At 38.7% G+C, this 19944-nt stretch overlaps 1 protein-coding gene across 1 annotated transcript; it reads right to left on the minus strand.

Annotated features, from left to right (window-relative positions):
- Positions 1-2099: 2099 nt before the first annotated feature.
- Positions 2100-18600, minus strand: LRRC58 (leucine rich repeat containing 58). The gene is made up of 4 exons (XM_032852326.1): positions 17814-18600; positions 7892-8020; positions 7050-7327; positions 2100-3401 (listed from the first exon to the last, which is right to left on the minus strand). Exons 1-4 carry the CDS (start codon positions 18311-18313, stop codon positions 3193-3195), a joined length of 1116 nt encoding a protein of 371 aa, XP_032708217.1. The 5' UTR covers positions 18314-18600; the 3' UTR covers positions 2100-3192.
- Positions 18601-19944: the final 1344 nt, after the last annotated feature.

A 19944-nucleotide genomic window follows, 5' to 3' on the forward strand; every position in this document is an offset into this window, starting at 1 on the left:
CTCTGCTCTAGGCCTTTAACTTTTATTTACATGGACATAAAAATTTCTCAAATTTGAGTTACCGTTTATAATGCATATTTACTTTTACATTTGGTAATTTGAAGTTCCAAAGAGTTAAGAATTTCCAAATAAGAGACTCCTCTGGCACACATTGAGAAGTAAAATGCAAAATAACCCTCAGATCTTCCTCTGGTATTCAAATACAAGGAATCCTAAGAACCTTGACTAACTTGTCCTTAGGTCAGCCAATCCCTGGCACCAAGGAAGCAAGATATTGTTATCAGCTAATCTTATTTCCTAAAATCCTAGGACTATTCAAACTGAGTTGGTGACACTGAGAATCAGATTCTAGGAATAAAGATTACTAAGAATGTTCAACGTTACCCATTTCCATTTCAAATATTAACACTGAAGAATTCCATTCTAAACACATTAATGCTGTGGTTAAGTAGTTTTATCCACAGAAGTTCTGGTCACTAAAATTGTCCAATTGGAGCTTTATCAAAAATTTATTTCATTATGAAAATTAGTACAGATTCTTAAGTCTCAAAAATACAGTTTATTAACTAGTTTAAATATAAACATATGACTTAGCAACTAAAGAGATAGACTATCATTTCAATACATAGTCAGCTATATGATTTAGGAGTTGATTATCTGGTTTCTAAATTATCAAGTCCCTTGTATCTCATCTTCTAGCTAATTTCTATAATCACCAGTTATTTTAAAAAAGGGGGGTGAGTAGAGAAGAGAAACAGAGAAAATCTTAGAAATTATTAGCAGCTCTTCTAAAAGGTTAGGTCAAAAATTTTTAAAAAAGATAGAACTGACAACTGAAATGCAGATTTCAGTAAAAGTCACTAAAGACAGCGGCACACTGACCTTAGATTTTCAAATGTACATGTACAACAAACATGTTATTGTATATTATGGTATACATCTGCATATATAGCAAAGGCCAGAAAGTGTTTCTGGTTGGGCCTATTTACATCTGTAATAGGTCAATCAGTTTACTTTCTTTCTGGGAAGCTGGGAAACATTTAACTATACTTATATACCTACCCATTTATTTTACAAAGACTAACTCTTGGAAGATTATCCAAGCTAGTAAAGGATTAGGAAGTAAACTGAGGCATTTAAGCCAGAAAAATTTGGTCCTATCAATTTGGGTATTTTACTATGAATACATTATTTTCTACGAAAATATTTTATGTATTGCTATTGGGCTTCTCACTTAGGCACTGCCTAAGTTATCTTTTCCTTTCATAATTTCATATGCAGCTTGCTGTGTCTAAATGGAGAAGTAAACAAAGACTTTACATTACTTTCATTTTATGATCTAATCACCCATGTACTATTTTGCTAGGCAGCAGAAACATACTAGATTACCTATAGAGACCTAGAAAATTTCTCAAAAGGAAAAAATACTATTACATTCTAACAAGGTGAAGGGATTCACTTTATAGCAGCGTTTCACAACTGCAGTCATGAAACTCCATGATGTTTCATGAATAACACATAATAAACTCTGAACTATTCTACAATATATTTTCTTCTAAAGTAAAAAATACACAAAACAAAAACCTAACATATGTACATTATATTATCATACAACAATCTGCTTTTAAGAAATGTTGTGCCTTAGTTGTGAATGCCAGGAAGTCAGAAGGGAGAGCTTCTGATGTTCTAATGTGTTTCTGATCTACATTTTATTGTATAGGTAACATTTACCACTAAAAAAACATTTTATTGAGAAAAAAATAAAAACCCCAAAACCCCCATCATTTTATTATTGGTTATCTAATGACTGCTAGTATGTTTTGTGTATTTTATAATATCAAAATTATAATTCTACTATTCAATTTTTATTCCAAGTTAGCTAGTTAATAAAAATTTGGTCATTTCTAATAGCAATTAATTTGTGAAACATTTTCTGTCATACTTAAGGGATATATTTAAGAAGTTTTACATGTTATCAATACATTACTTTCAAAAAAGTATTCCATGGTTAAACTAGTTTTGGAAATTATTCTATTTCTTACAATTGAAAGACTGCCATAAAGTCTTTACACAAATAATGGCTGCCCACAATTTTATTTTCTAGTTTTTCTTTAAAACATAGAGAAAGTTACAGATCAGTACACACAGGCAAAGGAGTCAGACATGACTTAAAAATTTTAAAATCATTTTCCCACTCCTTTAACACAAGATACAAAGAAGCTTTCTAAGCTTACATGTCTTCTCTGTCAAAAGAAGTCTGACAGATTTTTAAATCAAAAGCTATTATTCTGTCTTATGATGAAAAGATTAATCAAGACTATTGCTTCCCATTAAGTGCAAAAGTGATTTCCTTACAAGCGGATCACTTCATGTTTAAACAAAAAATTCAAGTTAAAGTGGCTGTGAGCTCTTATGTCAGATAAACAGCTGTTTACCTAATTCTGTTAAAGCATATTTTAAAGTGTTCTGCATAGTATGTCAGGTTATACAGGCTGCTCTGGCATCATTACTTGAATAAATTTCTAAATTCTTGCTAGGATTAAGGCACTTTAACAGTCATTGCTGGATTACAGAAAGGAAACAGCAATCATATAGAACAAAGGAGCAGAACTAAAGAGTTTTAAAATCCCACATAAAAGTTATATCCCTTACTTTACCAGTTAGTAGGTCAGCAAGGGTTAGGTCCTATGTAACCAACCATCTGTGAGCTTATGTGAATAGCTCTGTAATCTAGACACAGGGGCAATACAAGAAGGGAGGGCTAATCCTGTTAAGGCATAGTGTTCAGTCTAAACCCAAGGACAACTCTGGTAATAATTACAGCTCTGATCATTTCTTTCTTCATCTCAACAGTCACATGTTACACCACTCATGGTTTATTATAGCACTGCTCTTCAGAATGCTCCATTGTGCCATGTGATTCATGCAAAACTTGAGTGAAAATTGCAAACAATAAAACTGCAAACAATCAGCTATATTCGAAACCATCATTCAGAGTGAATTATATTCAAAGAATCCAAACATGGAACTGGACTCATTCCTGCTGAGTGGGAAGATAAAATACAAAATCTTTTCTACCATCTCCAACTCTTTCATGGACATTCAAGATGAAGATACCATTTCAAAGTCTTTTTCTTTTCCAATCACCTTTGCTCAGTTCTTTTACATGTATCATACCACCCTCCATTCTTTTCAACCAAGAAGAACTTTCTGCATTCTGTGTGCAGCGACACTAGCTTCGTCCTCCGAGTCAGATTCACTCTGGGATGTGGAGCTGTGAGAAGCAGAACTGCAAGGGGAAGAACATTCTGGGGAACATAAGTAGTGCATCAGTGGGAGGCGATACTTCCCACAGAAGTCCACAAATTTAATTTGTCTGACACAGCAGTCAAAGTAGACTCCTAGAGAGAAGAAGGAATTAAGTACAAAATAATCATTACAAAGCAAAGAGCCATTTCTTTTTCAACCCCTTCTCCAATATTCTGAAAAATCATATACAGTCTCCTTTTCTGTGAATTTTAAGCAGAAGTAATAGTTGCTTCTATAGCTATTTACAGAAATACCAGAAGGCCTTAGGGATGACAATTTGGCTACAAAGAGAAGGCCAGATAAGATTTATCTTTAAGGGAGCTGGCATTAAAAGGATACAGTTAGCTTCTTTTCTCTGGGTGACTTGGTGAACAATGGCTGATGGAGAGATTATAGGATACCTGAAGTGTTCTTCCTCCACTCCCCAACCTATTCCTTGGTATTACCCTACCGGCAAGAAGCTTAAACCACCCCCTCCCCCCTACAAGGGACACCTGGGTGGCTCACTTGGTTAAGCAACTGCCTTGGGCTCAGGTCATGATCCCTGGGGAGTCTGCTTATTCCTCTCCTTCTGCACTTCCCCACGACTCATCCTCTCATGCTCTCTCTCTCTCTCTCAAATAAATAAATAAAATCTTAAAAACAAAAAAACAAAACTCCTTTAATAATGATCCTAAAAGATTTGTTGTCATACAAAAAATTTGCAGAGAAGAGACGACTTTTGATATTCTTGTTCTTACGTATTGGGAAGGGAAAATCTTACATTTCCACAGGTTCTAAATCTACAGGTTTCAGAGCTGTTTCATGAATGATCTCACTTGATTCTCACACAATTATATACTGTTAGGTAGACTGAAACACTATTCACCTTTTTCAATTCCTAATTTAGTGCCCCTGAGATGGGGCCCTTCAGCTAAGTAAAAATACATCTCGAGATGTGAGGAAAGCAGAGGATACTGTAGCTCAGGGTTCAGTATAACTGGAACACCTACAATTCTGGGTCCCATCACCCTTCTTCTTCTTCTTTTTTTTTTTTTTGTTTAAGATTTTATTTATTTATTTGACAGATAGAAATCACAAGTAGGCAGAGAGGCAGGCAGAGAGAGAGGAGGAAGCAGGCTCCCTGCTGAGCAGAGAGCCTGATGTGGGGCTTGATCCCAGGACTCTGGGATCATGACCTGAGCCAAAGGCAGAGGCTTTAACCCACTGAGCCACCCAGGCGCCCCATCCCATTACCCTTCTGCGGAGCAATCTCAACCTCTATGCTCTAAGACTACTCTGTGTATCACATAAGGCTCTAAACTAAGAAGATGTGGTTCAAGCAAAGGAGAAACAATGATTTCTACTTACCTTTTTTCCCCCATTAGCTTTCTAATTTTCTGATTGTGTAGTCAGTATAATTCATAGTTTAAAAAGGGGATTTCATGGTATGTTACTTTGAACAATTTAGGAACGTAAAGTAATAAAGTAACAGACTGGCCAACCAATATTGATAGTAAATCCCCCAAAATGTGTTAGCATCCTAAAAAAAGATGGAAGTAATAAAATAAAGCCTTAGAGAGTCACCATGAGCTAGAACAGCACAATATTGCCTTGTCATGTCTAGGCTCTCAGACTCTACAAAGACAAAAAAATCTCTCAAAATACAAATTTATTTTCGCTGGGGCACCCAGGTGACTCAATTGATTAAGATTTCGATTCTCCTTATGGCTCAGGTGGTGATCACAGGGGTAGTGAGATCAAACCCATGCCCCATGCCCCTCAGGCTCTGTGTTCGGTGGGAAGACTGCTTGAAGATTCTCTCCCTCTGCCCCCCACAACTCATGCACTCAAGCACATGTGCTCTCTAAAATAAATCAATCTTTAAAAAATTTTACTTTTCTTTAACTCAGTGTTCAATAGCTAATGAGTCTGAGAGCAGAAATGTCACTGGTCCAATTTCTGTATAATCTTGATTTTTAAACTAATAATTTTTAAAGTATATTTGTTTCTAAGATAAATCACATCAGTATACTAAAAAAAAGTCATTTAAAAAAGCATTTAAAAGAGAAAAGAGAATTCTTACAGAGGTCCATTTTTAGGAAAGGATATTTTCAAAGAACAGATTAGACATGTTATTATGCCCTAAGGCCTGGTGGGAATGCTGTCCCTCACCACTGTTAAAGCCAACTTGAGGGATGCCTGGGTGGCTCAGTCCAATAAGCTTCTGCTTTTGGCTCAGGTCACGATCCCAGAGTCCTGGGATTAAGTCCTGCATCGGCTCCCTTCTCCCCTTGCTTGTGCACATGCTCGCTCTTGCTCTCTGATAAATAAATCCTTAAAAAAAAAAAAGCCAACTTGGGAAAGGAGAGCTACAGAGAAAGCTAAGCACTTCTAATCTGGCATATCACAGCACCGCACCTTCTGCTTCTAAGAGTGAGTGGCCAGAAATGCCCAGAGGATCACCTTTTGTAAACCAAGAGTGTCTTTTTTATTTTTTAATATTCTTTGAGGAACTTAAATCATTTTCTCTCTTTTAACTTTCAAACAGTTTCAAGACATGATGGGACTTCCAGGGAAAAATCTCACTGGACTCTGATCATGATTATGCAGCATCTCCTCAGCACCTATATTTCTCCTACAATGGTAAAACCCTTCTGTACTCACATTTGATTAGATTTTTAAAAAGCAGTCTTTTATGAGAGACCCAAAATAAAATGACCTGCTATCAGTCACCAGCTCCCACCTACACACCCTGGCACTTCAGGCCTTTGTAACTGGGCCTCAACGTATCATCTACTTCTCTTTCATGTACTTCCCTAACTGTATAATATTTGAGCCAAATTATTACTCATCCAATATTGTGCCCTATACTATTTTGTCTCCAATTTTGCTCTCTCCAGCTGAAAAGTTTCCTATCCTCAATCTTATTTACCATATCAAAATACAACTCATCCTTCAAGAATGTACTCTCTCCCTCCTTTGATTTCCAGTAGTACTTTGAACTCCTATTTTACTCTGCCTTACAGTCTTTTATTTCTTTAATTCTCTCCAAATGCTATCAACTCAAGACATTTTTTTTAAAGATTTTGTCAGAGAGAGAGTGTGTGTGTGTGTGTGTGTGTGTGAGCTTGAGCACAAGCAGGGGGAGCAATAGGCAGAGTGAGAAGCAGGCAGAACCTTGGGATCATGACCTGAGCCAAACGAAGATGTTTAACCAACTGAGCCACCCACATGTCCCTAAATTCAAGAAATTGTGAATCATGGATGTATAAGAATATAAAAGTCCAAGGTATATTCCAAAATTGGCACATTTAACCAATTCTCCTACATTCTGAATTATAATCTATAAAGGTACCTGATACTCATAACAGTGGGTCTAGGAAAATGTCCTTCAAATAAATATGAAAGGTGGCTAAATATTTTGGAGGCTCTTTTTAAACTGTTATGACTGTTTATGTTTCCTTTGTGTTTCCTCTTATTTTACTAGCTTTCTCTATTATCTTGTGACAATTCCAAGATATGATGAGACTTTCTGGGTTCTTTCCTTTTGTATGAATTGTAAAATACTTTAAAAAAAAAAAAAAGGAAGGGAGAGGAGAGAAAAATGTCTTACTTTACTGGTAAAAAGGTGAAAGGGTGAGGGAAACAAAGAGGCTAAATGCCTTTCTCTGGAAGAAGATGACTAACTAAAAACACTTAGACTATCAATATAAAAAATAGCTAAATGAATGGGAAAGCTATACACTGAATTAACTTACCTCCACACTTTGGGTTCGGGCAATTGCTGGCTAAGCTCAAATATCTAAGAAGATTCTCGGGAAGATCATATGGAGTGTAGGAAATATTTCGAATTTTAATGGTCCGTGCAGCTAATTCCAGGAGAGTTGGAGGATCATAGGTTAAATCTCTAACAAAACGAACAACCAATGGATTTCCTCGCAAACTCAACTCTTCCAAATGAATAAGGTTGAGGATCTCTCGAGGCAGGTATGTCAGCAAGTTATTGTGAAGACTGAGGGAACGAAGCGAATGCAACCTACAATGAATGCAGTACAAAAATTAATGGCAGTGAGCAAACTAACTACTATGAAAGCTAAGCAAAGAACTTGATTTCCCAAGCAATTAAGGCCAACAGAAGTAAAATAGAGAGGAGCTGAAACTAGACCAGAGTTATAGACTTGTCAATATCATGAGATGACATTTGCCCATAGGATCTTACAGAATGTAGAATAATAATCAGTATTCTTATGTGCTAGGCTGATATAAATGCTAGATTTAAAGATTTTTTTAGCATGCTTTATCATTTGGATACCTACAAGAAAGATTTAAAATGCAACAGAAATCAAGAGCCTTCACATTATTTCATCAGGATAAAAATGTTTCATATCAAATATAAAATCAGTAAAATTGCATAAAACCTGGGGAAATCTATGCCAAATTACTCTATTTTTGATTAGAGAAAACAGGCTAAACAAATATATTGAGACATTAACTGGGGCACTTAAAAGTAATGTTAAAAATAAGCAACTCAACTCATAGCAAACCTCAGAACTGTAATTCTCATGTATTATTTACTTTGAGAATGCCTAAAATTACTCACTGTGAAAGCTGAGGAGGCACACTTTGGATTTTGTTGTCACATAATACCAAGTAACTTAGAGAAGGCAGATTTGCTAATTCTGGTGGGATTTCTCTGATAAAGTTTCCTCCGAGATATAAACATTCTAAACTGTAAAAATAAATGAAAACAAAAATGTAAACAAAAATTGGACAAGACATCCCAAGGTCTTTATTACAACCAACACATTTCATTTATTCATTCAGCAAATGCTTTATCTAGGATCTACTATATACTATACAGCCTCTAGAGAAATAATGCAATTTTCAGAGAGCTTATATTATAGGTAAGCAGGTAAGACATGCTATTATAATTAAACTCAAAACAAGGCCAAAAATAAGTATAACCTGATTAAAATATCAAAATAAGCAGAGCGATCCATAAATGATAGAGGAGTTTAAAAAAGCAGAGAAGAAAGAAAAGGACACAGTGCTTAGGACTGGCAAAAGCTTTGGAAAAGTGTTGTGACTTCAGATGGACCATGAGTTTGGCCCATGCAGATGGGAAGAAAGAAGGCACTTCAGGTTGGAGGGGAGGGCTTTTATGGGACAATGGACATATCTTTTAAACAGAAGAGCAGAGTTCCTGATGAAGAATCCAGAGAAAAAGCTGAAGGAAAGCCGGATTTTGTGCTGGTAGGCATGGATTTGATGCACTTTTTAGGCAATGGGAAAACCACTAACCTTTTTCTGAAAAGAATGGGAAAACACGGCTGAACTTTACATTTTTTCTTTGTTCTTATTATAGCAAAAGCATTCTTCGGGAGCTTTCTAAATTGTGTAAAACGACCACTATCATGAAATTAAAGTTCCAGATAGTTACCTTATTTTCCATCAAGTCACCAACATTTTAGACAGCATTCTTTTAAGCACAGCATTTAGACTAGCATTCTTTTAAGACACCTTTGAATGTGGGGAAAAAATAGCCCACTAAACTATTACCCAAACTTCCAGGATAAGAATTACCTGGGATACTTTTAAAGCTGCAAATTCCAGGCCCCATCCAGATTCACTAAATCAGATTTCCACGGTAAGATTTTTTAATATAAGGTTAAGAGAGTAAGGTTAAAAGGTAAAGCCAAGTTACTCTGCAGGGCTACAGCTAATTACAAATCCATAATTAGCAAATTAAGAGTGCTTCTTACCATATAATCCTGCCAACACTTATTATTGTTTGCTTTAAATTTTATTTACTTTTTTACTATTTTATTATGTGAAAAATGGAACCATTCTGTTCTTTTAATTTGCAGCTCTCTAGATATTAATGAATTCAGCATCTCTGTATATGTTTTTGGCCATTTGTGTATCTTTAGAGAATTGCCTGTTCCTATTCTTTACCCATTTTTCTCACAGGTTTATATGGTTTTCTGTTATTAATTTGTTGGGAGCTTTGTTGTTAAATATATGTTCCGCATAACTTTGTTCCTCTGTGACCTAGAGCATGGTCTATTTTTGTTCACATTTTGCATGTGTAAAATGAATGGGGAGCTACTAGTATTGAACTTATTAACTGTGCAACCCAAAATTTTTATAGCCTCTCTGATTATTTTGCCTCCTTGCTCTGATGGTTAGTCTTCTACCAGAACCGCAGTTTTCCTTCTTCCCTTTATAATTACCAAGTTTTGCTCTTTCCCCTTAAAATATAGAAGCTATAACACAAATAAATCTTTGCTGAACTGTTCCTTTATTCACATGAAGCATTTCTCTTTTATCCTTTTAATCCATTTGTCTTAATGGATTGCCTCTTGGTTTTATTTTTGTTTGTATTCATTTCATTTAAACCACCATTCACCAGTATAAGAACTTAAGCCAGTTACTTATTCTTGTTATGCCTGTTTCTTCCTCTTCAAAATGGAATAATATTATATATTAAACAAAGTGCCTAGTTAACAAATATGAACTAGGCATCTACCATGTGCCACGCACCATTCTAGGGAACACAGTATAAATAAGACCAAATTCTTGACCTTACAGTCTAGTGAGATAGATAATAAATCAGTGAATGTGCATGTATTATGTCTGAGGGCTTTAAGTACCTCCCTAAAAAGGGAGGTAATCAGATGGTAATGGAAGTGAAATTCTATGCAGGGTGGTTAGGAAAGGTTTCTTTTAGATGACATGTGAACAGAAATATGAACGAAATGAATGAATACAAATTCCCAAGATAGAAAATGCTTGGTGTGTTGCCATTTGTGGGTACATGAGGGTGGTAGAAGGGGGAGAGTGGTGGTCAGAGAGGTAGCATGGGCCTTTTGGGCCTCAGTAAGGATTTTGAATTTTATCCTAAGTAGGAAGGATTTTGAACAAAGTTGTGTAACTTTACTTACACTTTAGAAAGATCACTGTGTCTACTGTGTAGAAAGTAGATTAGTAAGTGGTGGGGAGCAGAAAGCACAATGGGAGGAGTTGAAGTTGGAGGACCAGACTGTAGCCTAATGAGGTAGTACAGATACGAAGTAATAGAGATTTCTTTGGTACATCTTTTTCTATCCTATTATTTTTAATTTATTGGGGTATTTCTATTTTAAGTGTAACTCTTATAAACAGGATGCCACTTGATTTTGATAAGTTTAGACCTGTGTTTTCTATTAACACAGTATACCTAAATACCTTTTTTCTCTTCTGCTCTATTGTCGTATTTCATTCAAGTTTCCCTTCTTCCCATTCTCCCTCTACTATTTTGAACTGTATATTGCTATTTCTGTCTTGCTAGTAGTTACCCTTTGAATTTGCTTTGCTCCCTCTCACTCCCAAACACACATCCATGCTCCTTTCTGTTCTTCTCTTCATACCATTTAGAATTAGATCTATCTTGATTTGAAAATAAATTTATTTCCAATTAGTAACTATTCAAATTCATCAATATGCTTTACCAATTTCTTTGTTCAGCATTGTTTTTGGAGCTTGTTATTTTATTTATAATTCCAAATTTTATTAAAATTAGTTCTCAGTATCACCTTACACCAGTTAGAATGGCCAAAATTAGCAAGACAGGAAACAACATGTGTTGGAGAGGATGTGGAGAAAGGGGAACCCTCTTACACTGTTGGTGGGAATGCAAGTTGGTGCAGCCACTTTGGAAAACAGTGTGGAGATTCCTCAAGAAATTAAAAATAGAGCTTCCCTCTGACCCTGCCATTGCACTACTGGGTATTTACCCCAAAGATACAGATGTAGTGAAAAGAAGGGGCATCTGTACCCCAATGTTTATAGCAGCAATGGCCAGGGTCGCCAAACTGTGGAAAGAACCAAGATGTCCTCCAACGGATGAATGGATAAGGAAGATGTGGTCCATATACACTATGGAGTATTATGCCTCCATCAGAAAGGATGAATACCCAACTTTTGTAGCAAGTTGGAAGAGATTATGCTGAGTGAAATAAGTCAAGCAGAGAGAGTCAATTATCATATGGTTTCACTTATTTGTGGAGCATAACAAATAGCATGGAGGACAAGGGGAGATGGAGAGGAGAAGGGAGTTGAGGGAAATTGGAAGGGGAAGTGAACCATGAGAGACTATGGACTCTGAAAAACAATCTGAGGGTTTTGAAGGGGCGGCGGGGGGGGAAGGTTGGGGGAACCAGGTGGTGGGCATTAGGGAGAGCACAGATTGCATGGAGCACTGGGTGTGGTGCAAAAACAATGAATACTGTTACGCTGAAAAGAAATAAAAAAAAAAAAATTCGTTCTCGGGGAGCCTGAGTGGCTCAGTCGGTTAAGCGTCTGTCTTCAGCTCAGGTCATGTTCCTAGGATACTAGGCTCGAGCCCCGAGTCAGGCTACCTGCTCAGTGGAGAACCTGTTTCTGCCTCTCCTCTCAGCTCATCCTCTCTCTATCTCTGTGTCTCTCGCTCTCTCTCTCTCTCTCTCTCAAAAAAAGGAAAAAAAGTTAGCTTAGAGTCTCAGAGCACCTGGGTGGCTCAGTGGGTTAAAGCCTCTGCCTTCAGCTCAGGTCATGATCCCAGGGTCTTGGGATCAAGCCCCACATCAGGCTCTCTGCTCAGCGGGGCACCTGCTTCCTCCTCTCTCTCTGCCTGCCTCTCTGTCTACTTGTGATCTCTCTCTGTCAAATAAATAAATTAAAAAAAAAATCTTAAAAAAAAAATTAGTTCTCATACCCAAAAATAGGTTGGCTCTAGATAAGCTTGTTTTCAAGCTGTGAGGTACAAACCTGCTATGCTAGTAAAGACCTTGCTATTTTTTGGGGCGCCTGGGTGGCTCGGTGGGTTAGAGCCTCTGCTTTCGGCTCAGGTCGTGATCCCAGCGTCCTGGGATCGAGCCCCGCATCGGGCTCTCTGCTCAGCGGGGAGCCTGCTTCCCGTCTCTCTCTGTCTACCTATGATCTCTCTCTGTCAAATAAATAAGTAAAATCTTTAAAAAAAAAAAAAAAGACCTTGCTATTTCTTTTAAAGTCCATTTTTCTTAGAGTATATATTTAACAAGTTTTTCCGTAAGGACCACAGTTGTTAATCTTTGAATTCTTTGTCTTTTATGTTTTTATCTCTTTCCTTCACTGTTGAGTAACAGCTTGGCTAGGCATAAAATTCTAGGTTGACATTACTTTTCCTTAGCACTAAGAAGATATTATTCCATTATCTTACTAGAGCCAGTATTACTATTGTTCCTCTGTAGGTAATCAGTTTTTTTCTCATTAGGAGCCATTAGGGCCTTTTTTCTCTATTGTTCTAAAGTTTTACTGAATGCTGCAAGATAGCAGTTTAGAGTGCTCTTTCTTTAATAGTGGGGAATTGTTAGCTACTATTACATCAAACATAGCCTTTCCTACATTTTCTCTATTCTCTTTCTACAATTCTTACTAAACAGCAGCTTGAATTTCAGGATCAATTTTACATGAAAGAAACATTCCTTTCATACTCTCCATTTCTTTTCTCTTCTTTTTTCTTTTTTTTTTTTAAGATTTTATTTATTTATTTGTGAGAAAGATAGAAAGTGAGGGAGAGAGTGAGAGAGAGAGAGAGAGCATACAAGCAGGGAAGGGGCAGAGGGAGAAGGAGAAGCAGACTCCCAGCTGAGCAGGGAGCCTGACACAGTAGGACTCGATCCCAGGACTCTGGGATTACGACTTAAGCCACCCAGGCACCCTTTACTCTCCATTTTTTAATTTATTTTGTGTGTGTGTGCTGCATTCCAGGAGAATGCCTCAGTAAGATCTTTTAGCTTAATGATTCATTCATCAGCTGACTTCAGTATACTATTTGGCACACTGAGTTCACAATTACCTTTTTTTTCATTTCTAGGAATTCTAACTGGGGTTTTCATAATTGTTGGTTTTTAACTTTCTTATTCTTGTTTCATTGATGAAGTTCCTACCTTCACCTCTCTGAAGTTAGAAACCATACTTACTTCAAAGTCCTTTAGAGTAACTTAGATGCATTTTCTTAGACACAATTTCTTTCATTTGTCGAATTTCTATCTGTCTTTCATAATCTCAGACTTCCTTGATATGTAGTGATTTTAAAAAGCTAACTTGAATCTTAAGTTTTGTCAATTTAAAGATATATTCATACTTTTTCCTATTTCTGATTGTGCAAATCTTTCCAAGATTGCATCTCTCTTTTGAATTATAATGCTTAGTATAAGTAAGCAGACAACTTTAATTCTGATATGTTATTTTTTTCTCTTTTGAAGATTATCTGGTAGAAAGAATCAACTGTGTGAATATAAGAATGAATTCTCCTAAACGTAAATGTCTGAATGCTGGTTAGAAAAACAAAACAAAACAAAACAAACAAAAAACCACAAAAAGTTCCTGGGCAGGATTATTTGATTTACCAAATATGGTGTAAGTTAATGCTTGATTACTCAGAAATCTCTCTTTTTCTGAGGGGAGCTACTAGAATAGAATAGAATAGAATAGAAAGAACATTTGGAATCCAAATCACAGAAATTATCCCAGAAAAGGAACGATTTTAATGAGAAGACTATCTGGGGAAAAATTTAGCAATCCTGAAAGTCCTTTTATAAAGAATTTAATAGTCAAATAAAGAACAATTTGCAACAGAGTCTAATGATGGAGAAAAGAAAATAAGGTGAAGAAAGGGAAAAGTGAGTCAGAACAAATTTAAATCTTGTCCTTTCTATTTAAGTCAAGAATTGAGAGAAATTAGCGTCTGGTTGTTAGTTATGACTCAATGTCTGCTCCTATCAATGCTTTGGAGTGTACACAGAAAGAAAGGATGCCAAACTTTAGTAGTTACTGTAACTTTATCAGAAAAATATCTGATGTTCTAAAATAACTAAGCCCACTATTTCAAAATCATATAAATTCTCTGTGGTTATCATTAATCAGAGTACACAACCAGCATATTAAATTTATACTTTCAGACCTATTTCTCACTTTGAAACTCAAATAATTTCTGAGGTTCTATGGACTTGAAGCCTTTCAGTTATTTGGGCAAATTAAACTTCCAAGACACATTCTACTGTTTCCAGAAATGCTTTTGAAAGGAGAAAAGAAACTACTGTTGAATTTTAAGCAAAACTGTAGTGTTTAAAAGTTCTTGTGGTATATTTCTGTCAACATTGCACTTCTGTTCATCGAGCTTGGAACAAGTCTACTTTTTAGTGTTTGATGAATATCAAAACAGAAAAGTCATTTACAGAATTTATAAAATTCTTCCCTTCCTTTCTGTTTAGCATTAATCCACCAATGTTAAATTTGTTTCTTGGAAAGGTATCTTGATTCTCCAATCCTTAGGGATACTGAAGTGGGTGCCCTTTTTCTGTCAAGGCCAATGACCCACTAAAAAAACAGATGAGGCCCTTAGTGCCAATAACTTTAACCACAGGTGTAAGTAGAAAATATTTTGCTCCCCCACCCAAATAAAAATGACATTAAGAGGGGTGCCTGGGTGGCTTAGCCGGTTAAGCATCTGCCTTCAGCTCAGGTAATAATCAGGGTTCTGGGATCCAGCCCCAAATCGGACTCCTTGCTCAGTGGGGAGCCTGTTTCTCCCTCTCCCTGTCTGCTGCTTCCCCTGCTTATGCTCTCTCTTGCTTGTTATCTCTCCTCTGTCAAATAAATAAATCTTAAAAAAAAATGACATTAACAAAAATATAAATTCGTTCTACATTACGGTTGGTTAAAGGGAGATGGAATTCCAGTGAGACAGCTTTGTAAAAGAAGGCAGGACATAGGAAGAGAAACACAGAAAGATAAGAACCATACATCTGTGGATAAAGAAAGTAGTTTTCTTGAGGGAGCATCCCTATATCGAATCATTTTTAAATATTATCACTCACCACAAGCTTTTAAAGTACATGAACCACATGAATCTCATTGTCACTATCTGGCTTCAAGCAAGTGACTGATACTAAATCTCAGTGTCTTCATCTGTTAAAAAGGGCTGGTGGGCGGAGGCGGGGAAGTGAATCAGGCCATTGCCCAGGTTGTTTCTACTTTTCTAAGATTGTGTTTTTACTTCTAAAATTTTATTTCTACACGACCCTTTTAGCCTACAGTCAACTAGAATTTAAATTTGGAACATGGCCTAAACCTTTACTGATTCTTATCAGTAAAGAGAAATGGAGCATAAAACTGAAAAATGAAAAACACTGACAAAAAGATCCCATACACAACTGGAGCCGAAGATACAATGACCAAAAAGCATAGTTAATTAGCTAGAAAATCAGGTCAACCAACCATGTAAACAGTTTTGACCAGTCCTCCTGATTGCATATGTAACAGAAGTCAGAAGGATTAGGTTCTAGCCCCAATCTGTCACCATAGAAAATTCTTGGTTTTGGACTCAGAGATCCCGAGATCAAATCCAGTTCTACCACTCATTGGCTTTGGATTCTTATAACTTAACCTCCCAAAGCCTCAGTTTCTTCTCATCTCACCAAGGCACTGTGAGAATTAAAAAGGATATTTAGAGCCTCTACTGCAGGGCCTACAGCATTGTAAGCACTCAATAAATAGGATTTTTGCTTACCTTTCCCCCCATGTGATGGAAATAAGTGCTCTAGGTATTTCTTAGTATGTTAAGAAGACTCAAATGAGAAGGTTGGAATTATGTAACTTCAAAATTAGGAGGAACCAAGGACTGTCAATTTTATGTCTAAATCTCTGTCCAAGTTTTCTATATTTCTTAATATCTTTCCTAGTATCACCCAGGTGTAAATGACCATCATCTCTCATGCTATTAGAATGACCTCCTTCTAAGCAGCCCTCAAAATCTCTTTTCATCTCTCCACCCTCTCCACACTCCATTGCTGCACAGCAAAAAGGCTGATGTGCTTAAAACTTTCCCATGTGTACTTAGAATAAAATCCAAACTTTACCATGGCCTTCAAGATCCAACATGGCCTGGGACTGGTCCAAGTTTCTGTTTGCCAACTTTCACTCTTGGCCACTTTTTCACTATGCTGTAGTACAATGTCCTCCTTTCAAAATGTTGGCCTTCAGTTCCCCTTGCTTTCCGGCATTTACACACACTGTTCCTTTTACCTAGACTGAACCCACCCCACCATCTCCTAGTTAATTCTTATTCTTCCCTCAAAATTCTCAATTCTCCATTCTCAATTCAAATGTTACCTGTTCAAGGACCAAAGTCAGGTCCCTCTGTTATTTCAAGGCACTCCACTTGTCTTCATAGAACTTACAAAAACTGTATTTAAAAATGAGGTTTATAATTCATTGTTTAATGTCTCCAATTAGTATGTTAACTCCAGGAGAACAGGACCATGTTCACCACTGTATCCCCAGTACCTAGGACAGTGCCTGACACATGGTTAAGTACTTCATAAATATCTGCTGATGAGTCAATGGACATCTTGTCCTAATGCCTTATTTTTCAGATTAGGAAGCTGTGGTCAGGATATGTTAAGTGACCTGCCTAAGGGTGGGACACCAAGAGTTCTTATTCTTAGGCCAATGTTCTTTTCACTATACTTATCTCTTTCTAGTTCTAATATTCTGTTATCTCAGAAAACTCAATAAAGGATGTGGAAATATTTTACAGATGACAAACATTGTGGGTTTTTTTTTTTTCCACTTTGGACAATATACTTAATCTTGCTCTATATCTCACACCTTGAAGAGCACTTTTAGAAAACTTTTGCTATCCCGCTTCTCTGCTTCCTCCTTCCATTTAATTCAATATCTGTTTATTTACTGAATAATCTGGTGAGGCAGACCTCTGAACAAGGAATTATAATCAATAAGGTAAATGCAATGGTGGGATGAATGAGGTACACAGGAAGTGCAGTTCAGCTAATAACCGTCCAGGAACCAGTAAAGGAAGAAAACAGACAACCCTGGAAGTAGGTTCTGAAGGATGAACAGGAGTTCGTCAGGTGAAGGCAACATTCCAGGCAAAGGGAACTGCACTTGTACAGAGGCCCTGCATCCATTCGCCGCGTATTTAGTAAGTGCCCCTATGGTGCTGGTAAACTGCATGGCTCACTGAATTTCACAAACAGTGCTAGAATTGCTACAGGAAAAGGATAGCAGAAAATGGAGCGGGAAGCAGGGGTTTGGTCAGAGTATCTTGTCTGTCATGCTAAAAGGCATGGAAAAACCACCACAGACGCCAGAGCAGGGAAGTGACCACCTCAGACTGACATTTGTTTGAGTACCTACTCAGTTGGGATCACTCCCCCCGCCAACATCCCCCGGAACCCAAGAAAAAAGAAAAACTGCCTCGAAAATCTGCTTAGGGAAAACACAATCCCAAACGCTGTCTCACACGCGATCTTACAGGATCTTCACTTAAAACTCACTGAGATGGCGGGGCAGTGACCACTGCCAAAGAATTAAAGAGCGAGCCTGGAAGCAGGCGGTTGGTTACGTGACAAATGACCGGCGCCCAGACCAGGCCTAGGGCTCCGGCGCTCCTGGACGCCGCCCCGGGCTTCCCTACTCTGGGCCAGGGCCCCGCTCACCTCTGCAAGTTCTCGATCTCGGCCGGGATGCTCTGCAGCTGATTGCCACCCAGGCTGAGGGTCTGCAGCGCGCGGAGCTCCAGCAACGACGCGGGCACCTCCTGGAAGCAGTTCCCGCTGAGGTTGAGCATCTGGAGGCTGCGGCAGAGCGGCGACTGGGCCAGGCCCTTGGGCAGCGCGCCGGGCCCGCCGAGCCGGTTGTTCCTGGCCAGCAGCGTGCGCAGGCCGCTCAGCGCGAGCAGCTCCGGCCCGAGCGCGGTCAACGCGTTGCCGCTCACGTCCAACAGCTGGAGGTGCTGGAAGCCGCTGCTCAGCGCCCGCGGCAGCGACACCAGACGGTTATGAGGCAGCAGCAGCCGGAGCAGCGCCTCACGGGCGCCGCGCCGCTCCTCGCCCCGCGCCTCCAGCTCCAACTCCACAGTCTCCGGGGACATGCTGAGGCGGGACAAGTTCAATTCGGCCTCCCCCGCCGTGGCCACCGCCGCTCCGGCCTCCTCCATCCCGGCCGCCGCGGGGCCCCTGGCCCCGGAACCGAAGGGCTTCGCGCGCAATCCACAGGCCAGGAGCTCCGCGGCGCCCCGGAACTTGAACCGAGGGCTGCGTCGGAAGTGGCGCGGGCGGGCGCTAACCCCGCGGGCCCCAGCCGAGTCACGCGACGCTAGGCGGCAGGGTGCGCGCGCCGCTTGGCTGGGGGAGGCGGCTGTGTTTCGCGTGGCGCGCGGCGCTGAGAAGGGGTGCCGGCGGGGGCAGAGGCCGGGTGGCCGCGCGCTTGTCCTTTGAACCCCGGGGGGTTTGAACAGCCGCGGTTTATAGTCCCTGGAGTCTGGTTGACGTGTCCCTAGAGGGCACGACTGCCTCGGTAAACAGCCCAAGGACTGTTTGCTTATCTGGCCTTGAGGGTTTGCGCGTCAATGTGCACCGCCCCCTTGGTTCCCAGTTTAGGAGTGGGGCCCCTACTCTGCAGGATTCTGTGAGAACACAGGAATTTAGTGGTGAGTCAGCTTCATTACAGCAAGCCCCAGCAATTTAGAGGCGCGGGATTAACCGAGAGGGCTTCAAAGTACAAAGACAGCTGAACTAGAAATCAGAACCTCTGGATCCTACCTCGGGTTCTGCTATTAAATAAGCCTTGTGTCCTTGGACAAAGAATTTGATTTGTTTCTCCATCCGTAGAGTATGGAGAGTAACCTGTCCTGTTTGCCCTGCAGGGTTAGTTTCTTTTTTAAACACGATAAAAGTAAGGTATACCAAGTAAGGGCGTTTCTACATTTTAGCTATAGAAGGATTTCTGTGGTTTTGGGGTTAAGTTGTGGCTAGAAATGAATTTGGGAGCGATGGAAGAGGTTAGATAGCTCAAATTGATCAGTTTAAGAACCAAGGAAGCAGTGAGATTTTCCTGCAGATTAAAACTACAATTAGTTGGCAAAATCCCGACTCTGGCTTTAATTTGTACTTCTAATTAACGTATCTGGCCTAAACTCGGTCTTTTCTGAAATTCCTTTTTATAATTTTGGAAAGTGATGAGTAGAACCGAGAAAAGTACTTAGCAAAGTTTTTACAAACCTTATGCGTATAAATGTTCAAAGATTGTATAAAGTCAATGACATTAAGTTGCCTTCCTCCTAAAAAGAAGAATAAAGTAACTTTTTTCTTGCCACTCATTTGTGTGAGAAACTTACACCTCTTACCTCCTGCCAAATTTTAATTTCTGCCTGAGTTACAGTAAGCAGGAGGATGTACTTTGTCAGTTTAAATCAGAAATAGAATGTTTTTAAAGACTGTTTTAAGGCCAGAAATAGAATGTTTTAAAACCTGTTTCAAAAGGGTACTCTTAAAAATTAGACTTTGTCTTGGATCAAGATCACATATTGGCAAGAACCCTCATATGTGAAAAGTGCAAATACTCAATACAGTTTTATGTGCTATGTGTCTGTGACAAGAATTTAACATGAGAAAAAAATGATTTGAATGTGATTCAGAAATAGTTAAGATTACAAATCAGTGAAATGAAGGGGGGAGATGGAAATAGCCTCAAGTAGTAGAGAATGAAGTTGCCTGAAAGAAAGTCTTGAAGCAATGTTCAGATTAATGTGAGAATCCCCTTTTTCTCATTATAATAAGCCCTATCTCA

Source organism: Lontra canadensis, unplaced genomic scaffold (genome assembly GCF_010015895.1).
Source record: "Lontra canadensis isolate GAN:19392208 unplaced genomic scaffold, GSC_riverotter_1.0 scaffold6, whole genome shotgun sequence".
Lineage (NCBI taxonomy): Eukaryota > Metazoa > Chordata > Mammalia > Carnivora > Mustelidae > Lontra > Lontra canadensis.